This window comes from Rattus norvegicus, chromosome 14 (assembly GCF_021556685.1).
Source record: "Rattus norvegicus strain SHRSP/BbbUtx chromosome 14, alternate assembly SHRSP_T2T, whole genome shotgun sequence".
NCBI lineage: Eukaryota > Metazoa > Chordata > Mammalia > Rodentia > Muridae > Rattus > Rattus norvegicus.
Window position 1 is genome coordinate 34,908,637 of NC_141547.1, and position 20,561 is coordinate 34,929,197.

At 45.3% G+C, this 20,561-nt stretch overlaps 1 protein-coding gene and 2 long non-coding RNA genes across 11 annotated transcripts in view; 1 reads left to right on the forward strand and 2 right to left on the reverse strand.

Annotated features, from left to right (window-relative positions):
- Spata18 (spermatogenesis associated 18) overlaps window positions 1-15,862 on the reverse strand; it is a 32,074-nt gene extending 16,212 nt beyond the window's left edge. For 6 of the 8 annotated variants that reach the window (XR_015636525.1, XR_015636526.1, XR_015636527.1 and 3 more), the window contains exons 1-4: window positions 15,576-15,791; window positions 8,162-8,267; window positions 7,889-8,004; window positions 6,428-6,534 (exon numbers count right to left, since the gene is read on the reverse strand). Coding sequence is in view for 2 of the 8 variants with exons in the window: in NM_001393794.1 (NP_001380723.1) it covers window positions 6,428-6,534; window positions 7,889-8,004; window positions 8,162-8,267; window positions 15,576-15,662 (416 nt within the window). In the remaining 6 variants the exon portion in view is untranslated. 8 annotated transcript variants of the gene reach the window in all.
- On the forward strand, window positions 15,242-17,680 carry LOC134481743 (uncharacterized). Of its 2 annotated transcripts, none has more exons than XR_015637396.1 (3): window positions 15,242-15,544; window positions 15,786-16,127; window positions 17,579-17,680. It is a non-coding gene; the product is annotated as an uncharacterized LOC134481743 (long non-coding RNA). The 2 variants fall into 2 exon arrangements; XR_015637397.1 differs by having other exon boundaries at window positions 15,354-15,441.
- Window positions 16,207-20,542, reverse strand: LOC148001312 (uncharacterized). Its single transcript, XR_015637398.1, has 4 exons — window positions 20,294-20,542; window positions 19,350-19,421; window positions 17,917-18,032; window positions 16,207-17,748 (listed from the first exon to the last, which is right to left on the reverse strand). It is a non-coding gene; the product is annotated as an uncharacterized LOC148001312 (long non-coding RNA).
- Window positions 20,543-20,561: the final 19 nt, after the last annotated feature.

Below are 20,561 nucleotides of genomic sequence, written 5' to 3' on the forward strand. Positions count from 1 at the left end.
CCACGCCTTATCCTCCCGTCATGCCTTCCTCTCTGTGATGGACTATAACCCCCTAAACCACGAGCCAACATAAATGTTTTCCACTAAGTTTCATCTTTTCGGGTGTGCTGGTTCATTTTACGTCACCTTGCCAAAGGCCAGAGTCATTTGGGAAGACAGAACTTCCATTGAGAAAATACCCCTACCAGGTTGCTTTTTTTTTCGGAGCTGGGGACCGAACCCAGGGCCTTGCGCTTCATAGGCAAGCGCTCTACCACTGAGCTAAATCCCCAACCCCCCAGGTTGCTTTTTAAAGGCCCAGCTCACTGCAGGCAGTGGCACCCTTAGGCAGATATGTGCTATAGAAAGAAGGTTGAGCAAGCTATGAGGAGCAAGCCAATAAGAAGCACTCCTCTATGGCCTCTGTATCTGTTCCTGCCACTAGGTACCATGAGTTCCTGTCCGAGATGAAGTTCTTCTAGCTGTAGGATGAAATAAACTCTTTCCTTCCCACATTGATTTTGACCACATTTTATCATAGCCATAGAAACCCTAAGACATCAGGCATTTGGTCACAGCACCGAGGAAAGTAACTAACACCAAAAATTAGTCCTAAAAAGTGGGGTCAGTGCTCTGACTGTAGGACCATAGTCACATAGTCATGGAACTGTTTTGTGAAAATAGTAAGAATGTGAAACTGCAGGCTGGAGAAAGAAAGCCCTATAATACTATAAGAGTTTAATAGGTCTCTGGGAGCTCAGAGGACCAGAATGGGGACATGAACAGTGTGGAGTGTGGAGTAGAGACACATGGACAGGTTCTGCTCGCAAGGTTTCAAACTAACAGGACTTCATTGAGAATTGGACTGGAAGTCATTCATATCATTCTGTCAAAGGATATGGCTGCCTTCTGTCCATGCCCTGAGGCTGAGTTTGACAGTGCATAGTTAGTTTGGTAGAGGAAATTTCAGGGCCGAGTACAATCCGGATCACGGTGTGGCGATTGCTAGCCGTGTGCCCCCAGATTTACAGTGAGAGTGGGCAATGGAGCATCAAGGCTCCATGCAATTTGCTAAAGAATGGCGAGAACCTGGTTGTAAGGCTACAAAGAGAAGTGTGCAGTTTACTGGGGGAGGAATTGGAAGCCAGATAAAGTTGAAGATGGGGCAGGTGGAGATTGAATACGGTAGCACCACTAAAGAGAAACTTTGGGACCATAGGAAGGTGCTTAGAAGACAAGATCCCAGCCAACAAGAAATCGTGGGTATGTCGATGCGAATTCATCTGAAAGGAGAATGCCTAAGAAGACAAAACCTTCAAGATAAGGCCCCACAGAAAAACAGCTGAATAAGAACCTGTTTTCGTTTTTAGCTGAGTTCAGCTGGGAAGGCACCTGTGGCTCAAGGGTGCAGGTTCCATGTCAAGACGGTGAGAGAATTTGGTGTTAGCAACATGGTTTGGTTTGGTTTGGTACTGGTATGGCAGGAACTCCAGATGCAAGAAAGAAGGAGGCATGAAGGTCTATACCAAGGATCCAGAAAACCACTGAGAGCAGGCCATGTGTATCAAGGTTGGCTTGTCAGTGTGAAGCTCCAGAGCGCACTGTGCACAAAACTGTGGAAGTGCAGCTTACACGGCAGGGAAGACCCCAGAACATTAGAGAGACCAGGAAAATGGGGCTACCTCCCCTAAAACCACTGGAGCGCAGATAATCCTTCAAGAATGCCAGATGCCACACATGGAGCCTCAGGATTTGGATTGGAACTGCTAAGTCTGTCTTGCTTTTATCTGGCCTTTCTTTTTTGCTATACTTCAGTTCATACCCTTAAGGAATGAGTATGTTTGCTGTGTCACTGCTGAAATCGTTGTAACTTGCTTCTTTGTTTTATATGGGTTAATGAAGTGCCTTGAATCCCAGAAAACACTTTGAACTTGGGCTTCTGAGCAATTCTAGAACTCTTAAGACTTTGGTGACTCTTGGGGAAGAACTGAATTCATTTTGCCCTTTGAGAGCGGCTTGAGACGATAGAAGCAGGATAAAAATCTTATAATTTAAAGTGGTGTGCTTGGGCATCAGGCTGACTAGAATCGGATTAGTGATGGTTGGTTTTTAAAATTCTCTTTTTACAAGTGTGTGCACCCGTCCATGCCACAGTGCACGCGTGGAGGTCAAAGGGCAACTTGTGAAAGTCATTTCTGCCCTTCTACGACGATTGCAGGTATGGAACTTAGATTATCAGGCTTGACCAAAAACACTCTAACCACTGAACAATCCTGCCGGACTCACCACACAATGTCAACTTGATAGACAATGGAGCATCTAAGGTATAGCTCTTTCAGGAGCTTGTCTGTGAAGGTGCTTCCAGGGACCATTAACTGAGAAAGAAGGAACACTAACATGGGCACCACCATCAAATACTCCTGAGGAAAGGAGGAAAAGGAAGGAAGCCAGCATAACACCAATATTCCTCTTTTCCTGCTTCTGTCCCCCAATCAAGCAGTCTTCGGCTTCCACAGGCAGGCATTACTGCTACTACATATTCCCTGCCATGGTGGAAGGCACCACCTTTCCTCCATGACTTTGCCTTTTTGTTAGATATTTGGACTCAGCACTGAGAAAAGTATTTTATGCACCCACATATCCTGAGCATTGGTACTACTCGTTCCCACCACTTTCTAAGCGCAATTTTCTAAACAGCTCAGTCAAAATTAGTATCCAGGACACTCTTGACTTCCATCAAGGCTCATTATCTTTCTCTAGTGAGAGAATTTCCATTTAGTGAGTGAAAGTGAGCTATACAACATTGGCTGAAGACCACTGATTCTCAGTGCAGCTGCCCTGGTACTGGGAAACATCACAGATTCACAGAGGGCCCATGATATCCCTGTCTTACCTTCCTAAAATATCTAGACTATTCCATCACAGCAGCCCTGAGCCTATGGACTGCAAGTCTTCCAGTCAAAGGATAATGGGGGGAAAGCAGTGGGATCCTGTAATGGTTTAGATCTTAAATGTATGCCCAGAGCTCAAGTGGGGTAGGCTTGATGTCTGGCTAGAAGTGCTACTGGGAGCATATGGAGTGTTACTACTTGGAAGATTCTGGAGGAAGACTCAGGAGCATCACCTTTAACGGGACATGAAGACTGTGCTCTCTCTCTCTCCACTTCTCAGCCACTATGAAGCTAGGCATTGTACTTCATGGAGCACTTCCTGTCACGATAGATATCCTACCTCATCAGAGTCCCAGGGTGAAGGGGCTGAGAATGCATGGACTAAACATTAAATCCATGAGCCAAAATAACGTTTCCTCTTTTTAAGATAATTATCTTAGGCATGTTGTCATAGCCGTGGAAACCTGACAAACGCAGATCTTCACTTAGAGAATGAGGCAGACTGGAAAATAATAGGATCAAGAATCCCTACCAACCCCACACATCCCAGGCACTTGGTCACTACCCCACCTTCGATGCCATGCTGTTGCCACCTGACACAACCCTCGAGCTCAGTGTTTTCCTCTCCCACTGAATACCACCTACGTTTACCTCATATTCACACCACAGACTACCAAATACATTTCTCGTCTTTACCCTCAGCACTTCTAGGTCCCCGGCACACGAATCCTTGTGAAAGATGAAATGAGTGAACAGATAGAGTCTAAAGTCTAAACAGTTGCTGGAGTAGAAACGAATTAATATGGCGTTTGCAAGTTGAAGGGAAGTTAGATTGTCCTAATAAAATTCGAATCTGTTACAGATTTTAAAGGCAAATAAAAAGATGATTTTTTTTTAATCAAGAGAGAACTGAAGAAAATGAACAGTAGCCGAGAAAATGGACCAAGAAGAAAAGTGCAGCCATGGAGAGGAAATACGTCCCCTCCTTAAGCACAATGACACACTCACAGACACATGTACTATTTAATATGTTCGGATGACATGAAGCATAGATAAAGAAAGAGCTACATTCTTGAGCTAGAAACTGTTTTAGTCAGGTTAATATATTTTATTTGAATGGTTTGTGGTGGATTGACTTGATTTTTTTTTTTTTGAGCAAATTTCTGAGATAAAAGCTACTCAGACTCCATCCTTTGGGAGATCTTAAATAAAGAACCAAAGAAGTGTTTAAACAAACTAAGCAAGATAGGAACGTGCAGCAGGTATCTACGTGAGTGTGAAAACAAGTCACTCAGAAGTGATCAAGAAAATGGGTGCTTGAGATGAAAGGATGCCTGGGTGTGGGCACTCTCCTTACAAAAATATCCACTCACCAGTGTGGCGATTTGAGTAAGAATAATAAATGCCCTTAGGCTCACATATGTGAGTGCTGAGTCATCAGGAAATGGCACTATTTGGAAGGATTAGGGGGTGTGGCTTTGTTGGAGGAGGTGAGTCACTGGGGGTGGGCTTTGAAGTTTCCAAAGCCCAAGCCAATCCCAGTGTCTTTCTCTTCCTGCTGTCTGTGAATCTAGATGTAGAACTCTGTTATTTTTCCAGCACCACGTCTGCCTGTGTGTTGCCATGTTCTCCACCATAATGACAATGGACTAAACGTCTGAAACCGTTAAGCCAGTGCCAATTAAATACCTTCCTTTATAAGAGTTGCTATGGAGATGGTGTCTCTTCACAGCTATAGAGTACAGCCCAAACGGTTTCCTGGTCCTGTCACTCATTAAGAGTGGCGTGAGACCCATTCAACTCACAAAAGGGAAGTAGGAAATCCCAGCCCCATCTTTGCTGGCAGACATCAAAACTCAACCAATTCTCAAAGTTTTCCTTTATAATTAGAGAAAACATAGAGCCCTCATCATCAGAAGCAGCTACCAGCTAATGTTCCAGGAAACAGAACCAGACAAATCCTGATTCAGAAGTTACCAGTGTAAGACACTAGTGTCCAGAGGGCACCAAGGCCACAAGGACCACAGGGCAACACAAGACTCCAAGTGACTCACCTTCAGGATGCCCAAGAATAGAGCATGGAGAGAGTCCCATAAAAAGCAAACCATCTCAGAAGGGAAATGGCCCTTTGAACTTAGTAGATGCCTTATACAAAGAGGACTATAATAAACAAAATAAGTCTGTGCCACTTAGCAATGGTGAACAGAGGGATCAGCTAACAAGGGTTCAAACACAGCAGAGTCCTTCAGAGGAACTCAGCTTTAGTGTGTACACTTGGCTGCTGCACAGATGTGTGTAGAGGTCTAAGCACCCAGAAGCACGCCTGGAGTCAAGCACGTCAAAATGTTGCCAGAGTGAGCTAACATGCTTTCCCCTTGACATTTCTATTTCTACGTATTTAAGAAGAAAATTTGTATTTTTTTCCACATAGAAAGAGGAAATGGAAATTTCATCAGAGAACAAGATGGAGAGACACATACTATTCCACCCCTGACTTCCTTGCTGTCCTGTCCATGGTAGGAATGAAGTGGATGCTGGGGCTTGAGGCTTTTTTGTTGTTGTTTTCAGTAAGCGTGTTGGATGCTTGCCTTCTTCGAGTTCAGACTCAAAGAGTGAAATTTCTTTGCAGTGTTTCCAGAAGCTTATCCTGATGCTATTATTTCTGCTGCCTGGCATTGCTTAACTTTGTGCGTGCGTGTGTGTGTGTGTGTGTGTGTGTGTGTGTGTTTCCAAGATATAAATGTTCCTTCAAAGAGGATATATACACTGTGACGGTCGATATTGTTCATCATCTTGGCAGGATCTAGGAGATAAGTCGGGTACATGGTGACATGCCTTTATGTCTTTTCTCTATCTCTCAGGAGGTAGAGGTTGGTGGGTCTCTAAGTTTAAGGCCAGCTCTGGTCTACATCTTGTCAGAAGACAATAAAAACCCACCACATAAACCTTGAATGTAAGGCTTGTGTGTGAGGGATCATCTAGCTTAGGGTAAATTCAAGTGGGAGTTAGTACCTGTGGCTTAAATGGAAAGGGAGAAGGGAGATGAGCCCAGTGCTGTCTCTCCTGCTTAGCTGTGGGAGCAATGTGAGCAGCTGCTCCCTGACTCAGCCCCCAGGCCTCCTCTGCTGTGATGGACTGTATTCCTTAAAATGAGCCAAAATAAACCCTTTCTCCCTTACACTGCTTAAACTGTTTCCTGTCAGATATTCTGTCTCTGTCCCACTTACAGTTCTTGACTGTCTGCCTTGCCTCATCTTTTCCCTCCTTAATCTTCCTCCTTCTGCACACTCTCTGATGACTAACAGATTGGTATCTAAAGATCTTTATTTAAAATACGAGCTGTCAAGGGAACACAGACAGATGTGAAGAAGACACACAGTGTATATACACACGCATACACACACACATGCATGCACACACACATACACACACACATACACACACATACACACACATGCACGCACACACAGGCACACACACACACACACACACACACACACACACACACACACAAGAACAATTCTTTTTGAAAAAAAGATAACTTGCATTCCTCTTACTCGTCTTGAACCTGGGTTGGCTGACTCTCTATGAACGAATCACCATCCGACTGCTGTTGTTCCTGATCCAGAGAACTTTGTCTGTTTTTACTTCTAAGTTGGAAATCCTGGAAAGGAAAAAGCAGTAATACAGACCTTGAAAATGATGCAGATAGAAAACAAGAACATGGTGCCAGGCAAAAGAAGCCATACACTGAAGAACACGGCTCCGTTTGTGTGAATTTTTACAGCAGGAAGCCTCAGTCAGAATGACAGAAACCGGAACAGTGGCTGCTCTGGAGGTGGCACAGGCAGGCTAGGGACAGGGGTGGGGTGGCAGAGGCGGGGGGGGGTTGCTGATGATTTGCAGATCTGTACAGGAATGAGTTTTGTATTTGTTCCTTGTTCAAAACGCATCTGCTGTGGGCTTCACTGAATATAAATTACAACTTGATTTTAAGCGAGGACTTCAAAACACCATTCTATACCATCTCTAGGCCCATAATAAAAAAGAGTGTGAAGCATGATCCTAACCTCTGCACCCCGAATAACACCCACAGGAAGTAAAACTCTGACTAGCCTAAGCCCTCAAAAAATACTAATGATAACTGGCATCTCTAGGTAGAAAGAGGTCTTACCGCGTGCCAGGTTCCCTGCAGAAAGAGAGAGTTGTTTTATCTTTGATACCTACTACATTTTAAAATCTGGATCCTACCATTAAATTGGCAGAATTACTGTCCCCTTTTGGCCAGTAAGCATATATAAACATAAAAGTTCACAGCTTTCCCAAGATCTGCCGGGCATACGGGTTTCTCTCCAGTTTGGTTCAATCCTCCAGCTACTGCTTCTTGGTCAGATTTAACTACTTTTTGTTTTTAGAAGGAATCTATATAAACCCATTTAAACCTTTGGAAGCAAAACTACCCCCTGCCATGATACACAATATAGCTATACTGTCTCTCTCAAGAGTACACAGATTAGAAGCTTGGGGCTTGGTGTGGCCAGGTGATAGGTAGGACCTGATGGGAGAAGCAATTAGAATATGGAAGGCCAAAAGTTCTCACAGGACCCTGGCTTGTTCTCAAGAGTTATTGAAGGAGTAAGCCTGGCTCTTCCCACCCTTCGGCTTCCTGTCTTGCGTGGGATCCATACACACTGCCACCAGTGGAAAGCTGTCTCCTGTGGGATGCTCCCTGGAGTCTGTACCATGCTGCTTGGTCTTTCAGACTCCAAAAGTATAAAGTAAATACGCCTATGTGTACATCAGCTACCCTGGAGGGAGCTCATCGTGACAACAGCAAATGAAATATGACGGATGCCTTAACTGTGGTGTATATTGTCTTTCCAGTGAGGGAAATTTAGATGATGTTCTAGAAGCTAACACTGATCGTTGAAAGTTCCCAGTCCCAGGCCCGGTGAGGACACTTTGCTTAGTTGTCCTATCTTGGAACACGGTGCTGTGTGAAACTTGGGCATCCATACCTGTATAGGACGGATCTCGGTCTGAATAATTTTTCCCACGCCTAGAGAGCTGAAGGAAGTCTGCAGCAAGGGCAAAAGGCGACTCTTGATTGTCTCCACACCCTCATTATGTCCCCCTAGGAGAAGGAGCAGGGAAGGTCAGCAGGGGTTGAGGGGAAGGAATCGTGACCAGAGGACACACACACACACACACACACACACACACACACACACACAACCTGCATAAAGCAAACCAAAGAGAAGAAGGGTGGGGGAAGCAGAGGCAGCTTTCACCTTCTTGGGCTGTCGCTGTGAGGATTGCAAAGAGCTGTGCCTGCACCTTCGCCACTTGTTCGATGAGTTCGATGCAACAGTTTAGATTTTGATCACAGGAGTTTGTCTGTAACATCGAAGAAACAGAAGATATCAGTACAATATAGTTTTGGAAGCCACCGTAGATAGACAGGAGCCTGTGTGATCCAGGGGTTACCAGGTTCTGACAGGCTCTGACAGAGACTGCTGGGCACCACCAAAATCTAGTCCCCTGGACACGTGGTCAGGATTGAACTGTGTGGCCTATGTAACTCTAGAACTGAGCTCAATTCACAATCTGGGGAATGGTGTGAACGTACCAGGCCTGGCAGAGAAAAATCACCTGAGGAATCCTGTTTCTAGATTTCCAAATCTGTCAGCGAAATGCAGAGGAAGCATGGGAAATCTCTAAGGGGAGAGACAAGTTTGACCTGACAAACAGTGGCACCGAACTGACAAATGGCTGCGAAAGCTCTTTTGTGGGTGTGTGAGTCACTGAGGTTTGGGGAATTATTTTCAGAGCAATGATTCTACTTAGTAGAGTCCCAAAAGAGAGAAAAAAATATAAATCCCCTTATGAACTGAGGACGCCATTTACACCACAGTACACACTGCTGCCTTGTTTATCTCTTTACCAATTGATTCGTCATGTCCTTAAAGTTTAGTTTCTAACATTGTATGTATATCGTCTACAACTCCTCTAACAGCAAGAAGATATTGTGCTAGGCAAGGGTACAGTGGAAAGCAAGACGATAGGAAATCCATGAAAAACGGTAGTATGAGGGGCATCAAGTCCACTGAAGAGCCACCATCTTGAAAAGCTGGGGAAGAGTTCTGAAGCCTGTGAATAAATTAAATCAACTAGATGGTTTGGGGAGGAACAGGAATGAGCACGGAGCACTCGAAGGTCATGTGGGCCTCTTAGTTTAGATTCCACTTGGACCATTGCTTAACGTTCATAGCTAAACCTCAAACTGATTCTAACACTGAAAAAAAAGGAACAAAACCACAAGCAACAAATCCCGTGGGCCCAAATTACATAGATTTATGTCAGGGCCAGGCACAAGTTACCCAGTCTTGCTGAATGGGCCTATTTCCCATCCCATACAGTAGAAAGGTAATACCCTGCAGAGTGTTAGGAGAAAGAATCTGTATCCAGCCATAACCAGCCCTTCAAGAAGCAGAAGGCAGCTCTGAGATGCTATGTAGCATTGTCAGAGCTTAGGAATCAAGCATCCCTGGGTTCAAATCCCATTCTCCACTAATAGATGAGTTCTTTTAGGAGAGAACATTGAAATGAGATGATCTGTATCCCCAGATTTAGGAAGCAATTAGCTTTTTCAGCTACCTTCAAGCATAGATCTTAAGTTAAAAGTGTGTCCATGGCATCCCACTACCTGCTTTCATGCTGTGCCTGGTGTCTAAAGGGGCATTTGTGCACACAACACAAATATTCAAACAGGATATCCCAAGACATGCTACAACATGCCAGCACCCCACACAAAGCATTGCATAAGACGCTTGAGTTACACATTATCCAGCCAGCTCCACCATCTGATAAACAGAGAAAAGACAGGAAGTAAATGCACTCTGTCCAGAACACGGAGTCTCCGGACTCGTTCTTCATTCATGAGTCCCAGACTCCTAGTCTGCCTAGAGCCTTGGACTGCCAGCCTGCATGCCAAAGTTACTTTTAAAATTAAATATGTTGGCTTGGATGAGTTCAGCAGCTGGTGACGTGGGTAGAGAACAAGAAGCAAATGGGCTGTAGATGATCACCTCAGACCATACCAATCAAGTGTTCTGTGGAGGCAGGAACTAGGGGCTGAATGAAACCACCTCTGAGGATGGGGAAGGGAAAGAGAAGAAGGGGGGGGCATCTCAAGAAAAGGAGCAACAAGCAACAGTAGGGTACCTCTCCAGAATGTGCCACCTTTATTCAAAGACCCAACAGATAGCCTGAACCTGCCAGAAGAAGGGTTCTGGGCTTGATCCATTTATGAAAATACCAACTGGACAGGCAGGTGACCTGACAAGGTCACAGGTGCTCCTTGCTTTACAAAACTCATTGTAGGGACAGATCTCATAGGGTTCACATCAGAGTGACTCTGGAGGAGAGGTAGCGTGTACAGTACAGTGAGTGGGGGTGGGGTTGGAGTAGGAGAGTACAACTGAAGGGATGTCAGGCTGAGGGGTGTTGAAGGATATAACCGTGGAACCCCATTGTTAATCACATCTGCATCAGCCAAGGTCCCATTGATGCCAGCGCCAGCATTACCAAAGGATAATGAGTTTTGGTATTGGCAGTTCAGAGTCCCAGCAGGACCCTCAGCTGGAAATAGAAACGTCTTCTGAGAGTCCCTAGCTAAGCCTCTACACCTCTCAGCACATATTCCTTACAGGATGAGTCTCAAAATAACCCTATACCTCTAAACGATCATCCCAGACTATATCAAGTGTTCTGTGCAAGCAGAAACTAGAGGCCTAATGAAACCAGCTCTGAATATGGAGAAGGAAAAGAGAAATGGGGAAGGGAGGAGAAGGGGAGAGGGATAAAATGCTTTACTACCAGAGACTCATCAAACAGGAAAGTAAAGTTAGGTCATTTGAAGGGAGGATGGCTCACCTGGACTCCACACTGCTTCCCTCAACCTCAGCATGTGAGACATGCTTCATACCACAACTCAGGAGACAGGATTGGGGGTGTGGCTTTGGATGGGGGAGAGTGGAAGCCCATAGAAGTGAGATCATGAGATCACAGGGAAGAGATAAGATGGGGAGGGTGCACGCAGGTCAAGAAGGAGGACCATCAGAAGTGGGCTGAGAAAGAAGGGACAGTAAAGAGCAAAACTAATAGCGACCAAAAAAGGGGAAAAGAGGAAAAGATAAAGAAAGACAGAGAAGCTGAGGGTGGTTCTGAAAGAGGAAGAGCAGGTCTCCACTATGCTGTCCCATGTACTTGCCCTCTCGGCCACTCCTTAGCTGCCTGACGATCAGACTGGTGCCATAAAACTATGGTCATAGGACATTTCTCTTATGGCACCCATAGACGAGATAGAGGTTCCATAGCATGATTCAGTTTGGGTAAGTCTGCACCATGATGCTAACAGTCAGCCAGCCAAGGGTGCCTTTCTCAAAAGGGACACATAACCATGTTTCTGGCAAAGGGATGATGAGTGAGAACTATGTGTCATTTAAGAGCAGAACAAGTTTGCTTCTTTCTCTGCAGCCCTTCTAAGTGACTCATAGGATGCCAGCTACACTCTCACAAAGTGAACCAAGCCAGAGACGAAGAGCTTCCCTGGGATTGTTCAAGAAAAACATCTTCCCACTGAGACTTGGGATTCAAAGAATTGTCCATTCCTGCCACTTGACCTGACAGTAGAGAGATGAGTTTACTGCTTAGATTGCCTCCTGAAGAATGTGTTAGTCTACTGACTAGGGAGTGATTACAATGGGCAGGGAGTCTGTTTGAATCCACCATGGCAACACCGACAGACCTCACCACAAAAACTATTCTAAACCAAACAGAAGGCACGCCTCAGTAAGATCTCCTTGTGTGTGGTGGTATTTAATACCGTGTTTTTGACTATTGTCACTAATGTAAGAGAAGAGTAATGCAGAGAGAAGTCCTATAATACCAACTTTCCCATCAGTCTCACTCACAAATTAAACATCCCAATCTTTCTTGGGGCTAGGGTTCCGTTGATAGAATGCTTGCCTAGCATGCGAAAAGTCCTGGTTCTATCCCTGGCAGCACATAAACTGGGCATGATGGCTCACATATATAATCCCAGTACATGAGAGGAGAAAGCAGGAAAGTTAGAAATTCAGGTTCATTTCTAGATGCATAAAGTTTGAGGCCAGCCCTAGGCTACATGAGACCCTTTTTGTTAAAAAAGAGCAAAAACCAAACAACATTTCTGAATTATAATGTCCTTGTATGTATTTGAAAATACATACTACTACTACTTTGAAAATATCATTTATATAAGATATGATAATGTATGCCTGTAAAGTCAGCACTAAGGCAGTGACTGCAAGTTAGAGGTTAACCCAGGAAATAACAAGACCCTGTCTCAAATAAAACAAAACAAAAAGATTGCCATCTAGCCTATCTTGAGATTAGACTGCAAAGGGTAGCATATCTACCGTCTGCCCCTGTAATTCTAGAACACACTTCTTCAGAGTCGAGTCTTGGCACAAATAACTCGGGTTAACTCCTTAGCCCACAGGACTTTGAGGGGAAACGGAAGCATCTCAGAGGGAAGAGGGATTGAGGCTAGGGCTGACCAACTGAAGGTATTCTAACAAACGGTGAATTTCAGGTGACATCGTCAAGCAGTAATTGTCATTAGAATTCAGCTCTGCACATAGGGTGATTCATGCCTTTTGCAGAAGTGACCAATACAGATGTTGGGCCATAAATTTCAGGAAGTTAAACTGCGTGCTGTCACATAAATCTTAAGGGACGTTCTTGGTGTCTTTCATCTAGTCTGCTTAATATGTCAGGCTGACTCACTTGTACATTCTGGTGCTTCAAGTACCATCTAGCTCTAAAGCCTTTTTCGAGATCCCCTTTCCCCATCACAAGATAACTAGAATGGCCTATATGAAACCTAATCCTAAGCGGTCGTCCTGCGTTGTGCTCTCAGGCTCTCTTTGGCTCTCAAGCAAAGGTTGAACTCCCAAACACACCCCTCAACGCTCTCTGACATCTGCCCAACCCTCCACCTCCTCTCCCTCATCCATTGGAACTAGTCCCAGCCCCTACCAATAATCCTACGTCTTACACATGGAGTTCCCTCTGTCCTTTCTCTTCTGCAGATTGAGGCTCATCGTTAAGATTCAGCTCTATTAGGGATGGAGAGATGGCTTCACAGTTAGAAGCTCTGATTGCTCTTCTGAAGACCCTAGTTCAGTTCTCACCTGACAGCTCACAGCCATCTCTAACTCTGGCTTCAGGGGACCTGGTGCCTTCTTCTGGTCCCTCAAGCACTGCACAAGTGAAACACAGGCAAAACACCCATGCACATAAAGATTTTAATTAAAAAATGTGGCTTCTAATGCTAATCCCCACACCGAGTACAGACAGGCACACCATATGCTCTGAAAAGGGAATGCTGAACAAGTAAGGATGCATTGAAAAGTCAGTGCCAAACTCACCGACTTACTGGTCATAACTATCTGTGGGAGGAGTTATTAAGCTTTTGGTAATTGCTTCTGTCTAGACGGTAAGCAAGCAATCTGAAAGCCATGTATCCAAACTAAGCTTAAGAAGACAATCTTTAAAGACACTTGGGAGGAGGCTTACACTAAGTTTAGCATCACCACCAGAATGGTAAACAGAAGCAGGACCACTTGTTGTTGGTTTCGGTTTTGGGTTTTTTTGTTTTTTTGTTTTTTTGGTTTGTTGGTTTGTTTGTTCTAGGAGATGGTTGAAAAGCACCGTTTTCCTGGAATATTTTATAACACTTTATTACACTGAAGTATGGGTAGGAGGCGCAATTGTGTCCCAGTGCCCGTGTGGCGATCAGAAGACCATGTAGGTGTCTGTCTTCTTCCACCATATGGGTCCTGGGGATGGAACTCAGGTCACACAAGGCTTGTCAGCACAGGATGTTACCTCACGAGCCATCTCATCTAACCTCAAGAGAGTTTTGTTTCTTGCACAACCCAGAAGACTACTAGACACTTTGAGATTAAAAATAAGCCAGTTTTGAGGCTTTAGGGCATAAACTGATATTCGAAAAGAACATCAGCTGTTCACTTAGAAACTGAGGCAGTGATTAGTCGTGGGTAGTGTATAGCTCGTGTATACTCCGGACAACTTTAAGAAATGAATCAACCTTTAGTAGAGATCCTATCACTTCTCCACACACAACCCGAACCATAGCAATTGGTTTTGTTTGAAATGTTTAGTTTCAAACCCGATTCCTGCTGTTGTTCTTGTTGTTCTTGTTGTTGCTGTCGTCGTCGTCGTCCTCGTCGTTTTCCATAGTGGGTAGCTGGCACTGAGGAAGGAGAAGCTGAGAAACTAAGGTGGGTTACACAGTGAAGCAGTGGTGGGGCTCCCCAAATCAAGGCAGAGACGAAGAGGATCAGAGAAGGAAACTTCATGAGGAAAATAAAGGGAAAGCTAAATGAGGTGTTAGCCAGAATCATCATAAGTTGGAAGAAACTTGAATGTGCATTGTTTCCCTCTGGAGGCGTGGCTATAATTGTGTTCATGATTCTAAAGGGTTATGCTTGGCTTGGGTTGTTTTTTTTTTTTTTTATGCTGATTCTAACTGAGCCAATATGAGTACACCTCGCAAAGTCAACCTTCCAAGTCAACTTAAACTTAAACTTAAAGCTTTAAATAAATGTAGTTTCCTACAGCTAAGATTTTAACAACTAGAGTTTTGCTGCGATGAATATACATCTTAAGGTTTAAGTCAAAATTCCCTGGTACTAATAAAACCTCTTTGGGGGATTACAGGACTGTGCTTAGCAACAGATCCAAACTGAATCTACACATAACAAAATATGAGATAGGTCAGATGTAAATTCAGAAACAAGAGGATTTAGATTTTTTTTTAAATGAGATCTAGAAACTAAGTTTACATATTGTTTAATTCAATCCCAACAATGGAACAGATACGGTGCTGAGGCCCAGGGAGGCTTGGAAATGTTATTTGGCTTGTTATGGCCACGTACAGACGAGAACCTAGGCTCTAATTCCCAACAAGTCTCTCTGATGACTGCTCCACGCCTGGATAAAACTCAGAGCCTCCTACTGAAGACATTTCCATCAAAGTGACCCAAGTTCAACATGTGGCTGTTGAAACACGGCCGAAGTGGCATTAATGAAGTTTGGAGTGTGTTTCTGGGTGTGACAGAATGCTGGTGACACAGTAATTTCTTGTCAACACCTCCCGGAAGCTGCTCTGGTACCCTTCTAATTGCCATGCTCACCAGCAGGCAGGCTAAAGGTTCAGCTTTTACAAGTGTCCCTTTCCCTATAATAACACCCACGTGACATTTAGAAAAGTTCACTCTGCTAGGATCCTGGGTATCCCTAAAAAGTGAGAGCCTTGTGGAAAAGCAAGGCGGGGAGGGTGCAGTGGAAGATAATTCCAAAGCAAGCCCAGAGAATGGAAGTGGCTGGCAGCTCCATGCTACCCTTCTGTTGCTAAGGCCGCGGGGTTCCATGGTTACCGAACTCTGGAGTCACCTCAAACCTGGTGAAGTGTTCCGATAGACTTTCTTCTTTGATCTGGGTAGGAGTCTGAGATTCCTGTTAGGGTCTCAAGAGCGATGGCTTTGCGGAGAAACATCACAGAAGCCACCCCCAGTCAAGGCTGTGCAGAGAAACTAAACAGAGTGAGCCCTGGGATCTCCCACCCTGACTCACCTGGTAGTCGTTCGCCCAGAAGCAGACTTTATCCTGCAGCGATAGAAAAGATTCACTTTGGGCCAGCTTCTTCAAGTTCTCTGCCATCGCGCGCTTTTTCGCGCTTCCGACTTCGGGAGATCTAGTAGTAGAGGGGACGAGGGGGTTGGTGGCCTAGTCTGGACGACGGGGTGATGTAGTTTACAAAGATGTTATTTATATTCTACACAGGCTCAGAACGCAGCTGGAGTGTCCATCCTCGCCCTCCGGTCCGACCGGGCAGGTCCCCCCTGCCCGGCGATTTTCTGGCTCCCCAGCAGCCGCTTGCCAGCCAGGCCATAAATACCCCGGCGATTATTAAACAAACCTTGACGTGGCGGCCGGCTGCCAAGGACCCGCGGCTAGCGTCCGAGCAACGCCCCGCCCCCAACTCCTCGCGCCTAGCCTTGGGACCTTGGGGACCCGCCACTACCGCGACCTCCCCCAACCCCCACCGTGGCGCTGCGGGCCCAGGGCGAAGGCATCGAAGCCATCGGAACTCCCTCTGAAGGACATCCAGACCTTGGGGTGAAGGTGGGGGGCTGTTATGGGACCCTGCGCTGGGCTTAGACCAGCCGGGAGAAGAGGGCTGGAAGACCGCAGGACACCTAACCTGGGGCTGCACCGGGCTCTGGGTGACAGTGGGAGTCTAGGAAAGCCAGTTTTGAGTAGAGTTTTTGGCAACCACTTCCTTGGCTCTTTCTTTATTCATCCACCCCTCGTGCCTTTAATTCTCCATTTGTCTTTGTGAAATTGGGACTCTAGTGTCCGTTTTTACTACTTTTATTGTGGACTTTGTTTCCTCCTACTCGGTGGGTCCGTCAGGTGATTTGTACTGAAAAGAAAGACACACACAACTACATGACGGGATCCTTGCCCCGACTGTCAGGTCTTCCTCAGCATGGACAGGTGCAAGCCTGTGTTGTGTGGGAAGTGGGGGTGGGCGGGTGCCATGACACTCTTGTCCTACTGTTTTCTGTGTCCGAACCTGTATTGCTCTTCAAAGGAAACCCAGTTTCTGTTCCATTTGCACGAAATTGCTTTTAAAACAGAGTTTCCGCAACGCTACAATTTCCCAGTCCATGAGTGTTTGTCACGCAAGCTAGAGGGCCTGATTTTGGATTCTCAGGACACGTTTTTCATTTTTGGTTTTTGGTTTTTGGTTTTGTTTTTTTAAAGCTGGCCACTGAGATAGGAGACTCCCTGGGACTGCTGTCTAATTAGTCTAGATAATGCTTGAGCTCCCGGTTCAGGCAAAGATCCTGTATCAAAAAAATAAAATTAAATTAAATTAAAAAAGGTAAAGAGATTGAAATATCTGGCCTCCACACATAAGGAGAAAGAGAGAGAGAGAAAGACAGAGACAGAGACAGAGACAGAGACACAGAGACAGAGCACAGTGAGACAGAGACACAGAGACAAAGACAGAGACACAGAGGCAGAGTCACAGAGAGAGGCAGAGAAATAGAGACAGACACAGAGAAAGCGAGAGAGACAGAGACAGAGACACAGAGGCAGAGACACAGAGGCAGAGACAGAGAGAGACAGAGAGACAGAGACAGACAGACATACGCACACACAGAGAGAGACAGTGAGACAAAGACACAGAGACAAAGACAGACACAGAGGCAGAGACAGAGAAAGACAGAGAGACAGAGACACAGTGAGACAGAGACACAGAGACAAAGACAGACACAGAGGCAGAGTCACAGAGAGAGGCAGAGAAATAGAGACAGACACAGAGAAAGCGAGAGAGACAGAGACAGAGACACAGAGGCAGAGACAGAGAGAGACAGAGAGACAGAGACACAGTGGACAGAGACACAGAGAGAGGCAGAGAAATAGAGACAGACACACACAGAGACAAAGACACAGGCAGAGACAGAGAGAGACAGACAGAGACAGACAGACAAACAGAGAGAGAGAGAGAGAGAGAGAGAGAGATTACTTAATTTTGTCCTTTATGCTTTCTTCCACTTAAACAGAAAAACAACCAACACCCATCAGTGGAAGAATCAGCTGGTTCAGATGGACGCCAAAGGCACGTTCCTCAGCTGGGAAGCACTGAAACCAAGGTTGCCTGTGTAGTGCCAATGCCTGCGTGCATTCTCTCTGGCCAGACCAGAATTATCTTCCTGCTCCATGCCCAGTTTGCCTAAAATACACAGAAAAATGCAGAAATGGTAGTCTTTCACAATTTTATCACCTTAGTAACTAAACCTAACTAATTTAAATACAGAAGAGAAAAACAAAGTGAATATATTGCATTGACCCAAATATCCCCCCTCCAATCCCAACCAAGATTTCTGTTATAATTACTTACACACAGAAGGTACCGCTGCCCTCAACTTTTTCTGCACTACTAGCTCAATACAGTGGCAAATACTCCGTGCTTCGATAACGGCCATTGAAGGGGAGGTCTTAGCGTGCACCGAGACACTGCAGAGGAGTGACATATGGTCAGTGTTGACAGATACCCTTCAGCCTCTCAGGAGAATGACATGGGACAGCATGAAGGCAGTAATGTGGAAATGGATCCTTTTCACACATTTAATAGCACCTACTGGGTTTCCATGGTGACCCACCCATCTGCCTCAGGTATAAAGTGAAGTCAGAATGGCTTCCTGCTCCTTGACAGCACACTAATAGAACGATAGATAGTGATTCCTCCTTCCCTGTCTTCTTGGAAAAAGATGACATTCAGAGACACTCTGTCAGAATGGAGGAGTCTACTAGGAAGAAACAAGAAAGTGGGTGCAGAGAAATAAAGCCACAAGGATAAGAAACAGCAATGTCCACTGTGACTACAGAGTCTGAGGCAGGCCAAGATTAATGTTTAATTCATGGACAGTGAGAAGGCAGCCAGGGATAGAGTCAGAATAATATGTAATTGGTTGTCTTAGAGACTGGAAGAGGTGGGACTAGCCTTAGGAAGAGCTCTTAGGAGGCAGAGAGTGATGGGAATGTGGTCTTCTCTGGGGTATTGTACACTGAGTGTGAAAGCAGATCTATGTCAGAGATGCTTACGACATTTTATATTCACGGAAAACAAGACAGTATTGAGTCGTCAAAGCTATTTGGTATTTATTGTGTATTCGATTCCTTCTGTGATCAGGACTTGGAGTAATATCTAATGATATACTCCACTCAGTTTGAAGGAGCACACAGTCTACTTAGGAGAAAATTATGTTAAAAGCATAATAATACACGATAAAATATTGACTCTCAAGTGGGTGTCATAGTGAACTGATATAATTCCAATTAAAATGAGACTGCTGTGAGAATTTGAGACATTGCAAGCACACAGCACCCTCCAAATATTTCAGATGTCTTAAAGCTTCAAAACAACATGACTAGCACTACCCTTGTGGTTAATTCAATGAATTGGTTCTCTTTTTTAAAAGACAAATGGGGGGAGGGTTGGAGGGATGGCTCAGAGCTTAAGAGCACTGGCTGCTCTGGCAGAAGACCTGAGTTTACTTCTGCACATGTCTGGTGGCTCACAACTGCAACTCCTAGGGGATCTAACACCCTCCCCTGACCTCCCCCAGCACCAGGCATGCAGGTGATGCACACGCATACATTCATGCACAAATAATATCAAATCTTAGGAAACAACAGCAGCCAAAAGACACAGTGGTGATGAGAACGACTGGGTGTCCTGTCAGCCATGCAGCAGCAACAAGGAGAGGAGACCCAGTCATCTTCAGGTAGCCAGGGGGCATCTGACTTCAGAAAAATCCATTATTAAAGTACCTGTGTGGAGACGAGATAAGAAAAGCAAAGTGAGGGTTCTTCTCTTCCTAGAATCTAGGGCGGCAGGCAGCTCTGGAAGACATTTAAGGAGTTTCATTATTGTGAGTGATTGAGACGTGACACGATTAGAAACAGTACCTCATACTGCTGATCGGAACTTTGGAAGGCTCTGAATAGAATGTGACTTTTGATGGGTTTTCGGGGACACAAAAGAGTATATCTGTCAGAGAAAGGGGAAAACACTTGGACACAGTAAACAGTGAAGCACAGGAACCCGGGATCAGTCGAAAGCCATGTTGTCAAAGCTGATACATGGGGTCAGAGCCAAGCTATTACACAGACACTGCCGAGTCTCAAACCTGTAGCTTGTGATTTATAGTCTTCCAGACTGAAATGCAGGTTTGTCTCAGTGATGGAGCCAAGCAGTTTCAGCAGTGGGGGAAGAAGACAGGGACAGGCAAATGACCACATAGATACAGCTTATATCCAAAATCAGACATGGGGCGAGGGGGACAGATTTGTTATGTGTCAGAGTATTTAACTCCACAGCCATCCTCAGAAGTAGGGAAAGCATTGAAGTTGGGTTACAAAAGCAAAATGCCCAGGCTACCTTCTAGAAACTATTCACGGTCTGAGGAACAGTTCTTGAGCTTTGGATGGTACTCAATTTAACGGACTGTTAGAGCAGAGAGCAACCAATGTGCACCAGTTACCTGCAATTCTTGTCCTCCTGGTACTGTGTGTCAAATTAGGTTCCTGAGGACATAATATAGTCAGCACATCTCCAATATTATATGATCAAACAACCTGTCTGCCTCTAATGCCTCAAAGAAAGTGCCAGACTTGACTTCACAGTCCTGGGGGAGCGGGGAGGGTAGGGGTGCAGCTAGTTTGGTTTAAGCTACCTAACGTTTCCACTTGATCTGCACCAAAGCCTCACCCACCAGCACTCTCGATGACATCTCTCTCTTGCATTTCGTCACAGCTCAGGATGGTACAGTATCCCAAAATGGGGAGTTGATGGAAGGTAAAGGCATGTTTTGGATTTTGAGGGCGTCCTTTCCGAAGAACTTGAGGACTCCCCTGAGTGCGTGCGATCCCTGCCACGCCCATGCAACCCGCGAGTGACTCACGGTGGCGAGTGACCGGCCTCCAGGGATCTGAGCCTACACAGACTCTTGCCCACTCTGGATTTCTTTCGGAGGGGTGGCG